The following is a 4,487-nucleotide window of genomic DNA, read 5'->3' on the forward strand; positions in this document are numbered from 1 at the left end:
TGGTCCGATTAGAGGAAGGCATTACAAAGCAGCGGCGGCACCGGACATCTCTGCTTATAACAAACAAACCCCTATTTCATGGGCAACTTCAGTCTATAATTTAAGAATCTGATCAAGATTAGAGCCTAAAACGTTATAGTTCAAAAGTTATATCACGTAGTTAGCTAGCTAACAAAATTCACTAATGCTAAGCTAACGGTTACGCAAAACAAAAATACCTGCCTTCATAGTCAAACAGGTATTGTTCGGTAAAGAATTTGTAGCCTTTGTCTAATTTAGATTTTGTTGTCAGAGAAAATTGGTTTGCAAATCGTGATATATCTTCAAATCTTATTTTAGGCAAATGTTTTAGAGACTGTGTAAACTCCATGCTCCGGTGTTCTGTCTGATCAACATATATATACATATATACATATATAAAACGGAAGTTGTGTGACGTCATGTGAAAAGGGTCTATTGGGAGGGTGGCCTGTCTGGCCTTCCCCTCTCTAACTGTTGCCTCCTCAGGACTACTGGGAAATGTAGTGTCATTAGAAGAAATGCTGCCCCCCCCCACCCCCCTCCCCCGTTTGGCATAAATTAGAATGGTAGCCTATTAAAAATAAGAATCAAATCAATTTAATCAGAATTTAACAATAAGCTACACTGATTCATTGTTAAATTCTGACACGATCTAAACCTGTTATTTTCTAATGGAACTTCATATCCCAGGTTGCTTTTCGTGTTATGCGCATGTCCTGTGAGGTTGAACGTGTAGGGGGCGAGACGAAGAAAAATGTGATGTGGGAGGCTAGTATGTGGCGGTGAAATTTGACATTATCATCATGAATTATTTTCTGTTATTGTAAACTCGTCAATCTAGTCTTTTCTGAAGTCGGACCGAGCAGCGCTGTGAGACACACGGAAACAACAGCGTGTGTGAGAGGCTTTTTCAGCTGTTTTTACAGCGAAGCAGGGACTCCCTGTTAACCGTTAGTTTTTGTTTTTTTTTTTCCCACCGCAGCCAGAATGCCGCGAGACAACAAAACTGCCCTGATCCAGAAAATAGCGAAGCAGGCCTTTATCACGTTTAAAGACTGCAGGTCTGCGAACAACGGGGACGGAAGCGTCGTTACGGACAAGTTCAATGAACTCATCTCCTTAGTGACCTCTGTCCGGGCCAAGGACCTGAAAATTATTCCGCCGAAAAACAAACCGAGCTCCGGCGCAGCTGCACCTCAGAGCCCCCCAGTCACCTACATGCATATCTGCGAGACGGAGGTGTTCAGCATGGGGGTGTTCCTGCTGAAGGCTGGGACCTCCATCCCGCTCCACGACCACCCAGGAATGAACGGGATGCTCAAGGTCTCTCACTGCCAGTCTGTCCTGAGCTCTTTTTAACATTTAACTCCACCTGAGTTAAATGTATCTTATGCTGCTATGAGAACAAAATGACCCTGTTTTGAAAGCCACTGCTAAGGTTATATTGTACGTTAATGTGTAAACTTTATCTGTGGAAACATCAAATCCACCGGAACTACCTCTAACACCTGTTGTCCTTTACAGTACAAGGGCCACAGAGAATAATTATTTTTATTCAAAAGTACTTAATTGATTTCATTAATTGTAGTAGCTAATTTAGCCAAATTGTTGTTAAAGTCATTAAAATTATGTTTGGGTTGCAGCTGGTGATGACGGACCACATTTTTTGCACCAAATAGAAATTTAATTCGAAAATACTTAATTGTGCTTTTATAAGACTTGTACATAATTTGTTTAATGAGTATTTATTAGTTTTTATTGAAGGATTAGAAATCTCCTTTGCATATGTATAGAACCTAGATGCTTCACTTCTTGCTCTCTGAAAGTGACTATATCTATCCTAATGTATTAATTTTTTTTATTATATGTTGTGAATAATTATGGTGATGAATGTTGGAGATTATTTGAGAGTGGCTGAGTATGTCAGGCAGAAAACCCCAACTTGGCTATTTTGTGTCCAAAACCAGAACAATCAACAAAGATTCACAGAAGCTTAGCACATTTATGAGGAATTATGTTGTTCCTTTTACTTTAATAGTTTGTCAGATGTATCTTTCTGACAAAGATACATCTGGAGTTTATGTGGTAGGTGATTTTTCAGCACTATTTTTGAAATGTTTACAATTGTATCACGTTACAAAAGTTTGGAGAGAATTTCTGCTTTTGGATGTCATACATGTTGGACAAAAATGATATAGGAATTATTATTGTTGCTTTAAAAAGAACTCTCACCAGAAGGGCTCCTCCTGCTTGTGTTTTTCATTCATTCATTTAAAATAACAGATACACCATCTCAGTCCGAAAACCTGTGTTTTTACAGCAGAGACTTTGAGTTAAAGTCTTTCTTATCTAATACTTTATCTCAAAGGTGTTTGAAATGATGACTGTAGGGATGCACTGATATGAAAATTTGGTCCAATATTAATATTGCTGTTATGGATGATAACCGACATCATACACTTCCCATTTCACACCTTGGAAAAAAAACGATAAGCTGACTTCACCATCACATGACCAACCTCATTCCCTCCCCCTCCAGAAACAAGCAGCAACAAGATGGAAATAAATATTGGTTGTTAAAATCAGCCTAGTTTTATTTGTTGGATCAATAGTGATGCTTGTGTCTATCATTATCGTTCATCCCTTGTTGACTGACTTGTTTTTACTTTATGTTTGAAACATGTTAGCAACACTAGTTTTCAGATTCCATCATAGTTTTCTGGCACCTTACAGATGTTATAATTTCCAGCTTTTATGTTGTTGGACAGGAGGTCACATGACTGTAGTCAGACTCTGATGCACGTCAGTCAGAATTACTGTGATCTGAACCCCAGGCTGATACTTGGGATCAGGCTGGAACTTCTCTGTTTTTGCATTATATTAACAACTTCAGTCACAGACTCTAAAAGAAATTTTCTTTGCTGCGCTGAAAGGTAGGCTCAAAGGAAGAATTGGAAATTGAAGTTTTACCGTTAATCCTAACAGTTTTCTGTCATCTGCACAGGTCCTGTATGGAAAAGTGAACGTCAGGTGTTTGGACAAGCTGGAGAACAGTCTTCCTGTCCCACCTCTTCCGGCCCTGGTTCCGCTGCAGACGGCAGTGGTGTGGCGCTCCGTGCTCCGCTCCGTGGCTGAATACTCTGAGAACAGCGGGCCATGCCTCCTCACGCCTGTACGGGATAACCTCCACCAGATCGATGCAGTGGATGGGCCGGCTGCTTTCCTGGACATCCTGGCTCCTCCCTACAACCCGGACGACGGCCGGGACTGTCACTATTACAGAGTCCTGCGGAGCGAGGCCGAGCCGGCAACGGGTGCTAAGGTCGACCAAGAGCAGCTGGGAGACAAGAAGGAGAATGAAGGGTGGCTTCTTGAAATCCCCCAACCGGAGGACTTCTGGTGTGGGGGGGAACCTTACCCAGGCCCTGTGGTCTCCATCTGAGCCACACCCCTCCTACTGGAACAATACCAGTAGGATCCACTCATCCATCCACCAGGAATTCTGACTTTCTGTAGCCGTTCCAGGGAATCCACCTATGACGTGAGAATCAGCCGGAATACTCTGTTCCTGAACTCTACAGGAAGAGATCTGGAAGGTGGCCAGGAAGGGACATTCCTAATCTGATATTATATTTCTTTGAATCATATATTACCTTGTACACAGATGAATGTCATTTGCCAAACAATGTGTGAATAATGTGTTATTGTTAGAAACGTGGCAGCTTTTCCCATGAAGTTTCTGCTGCAGAGGACCTCCGCATTGTGATGTCTTAAAGCCAAGGCTTGCGCCTGCCTTATTGTGAATATTTGTATACCTAGCAATGATGGTATTTTTATTGAATACTTTGTCCTTCTTCCCAAGTGCCCACACTACATTCTATAAAACCTGGTTAAGCCTTAAACTTGTTTATATTTCAAGGTTTCCAAATAGTTATGGTTTATTTGATAAAACAGAAAGCTGCTGCTTTGTGATGTTTTGATGTATAGTCGCTTGACTTATTGTGACTGAATCCAGATGGAGACAGCATGTTAAAGGCCTACTGAAGTGTTAGAAATGACATAAAATGCTACTTTGACTCTATCATTCCTATCATGCTACTGTATGCTACCTAACCTTATAGTGTGCCTTCTGAGTCTACACAGGTCTGTATATCTGCCATAATTATTGTTTTCCTGTTGAGTGTAAATGGAGTAATAAATATGAGGGTCCTCGTGAATAATCCTCAACTTTATTAGCCTTCATCTTTTATGATTCACCTTTCCACTTAACTTTTGTCTTATTTCAAATGAATGCCTCCATCATCACCAGTATGATCCACCCCGGTTCTTATACGGCAGCATATAGTAGTTCTGTGGTCCAGTCAGCTTTATTGGGATGAAGGAAAGGTTTGCTTCATGCTCAGGTCACACTGTCAGGCCAAATCATTTGAATGAATATAAAGAGATTTGTTTCCATGTTCCTGTTC

At 41.0% G+C, this 4,487-nt stretch overlaps 1 protein-coding gene across 1 annotated transcript; it reads left to right on the top strand.

Moving 5' to 3' along the window:
• The first annotated feature begins 720 nt into the window (after nt 1-720).
• Nucleotides 721-4,253, top strand: adoa (2-aminoethanethiol dioxygenase a). The gene is made up of 2 exons (XM_088016619.1): nt 721-1,344; nt 3,026-4,253. The coding sequence occupies exons 1-2, from the start codon at nt 1,009-1,011 to the stop codon at nt 3,461-3,463; spliced, it is 774 nt and encodes a 257-aa protein (XP_087872745.1). The 5' UTR covers nt 721-1,008; the 3' UTR covers nt 3,464-4,253.
• The last annotated feature ends 234 nt before the right edge of the window (nt 4,254-4,487 follow it).

The sequence above is a fragment of the Poecilia mexicana genome, unplaced genomic scaffold (genome assembly GCF_051168715.1).
Source record: "Poecilia mexicana isolate PSO_F unplaced genomic scaffold, ASM5116871v1 scaffold_19, whole genome shotgun sequence".
Taxonomy (NCBI): Eukaryota; Metazoa; Chordata; class Actinopteri; order Cyprinodontiformes; family Poeciliidae; genus Poecilia; species Poecilia mexicana.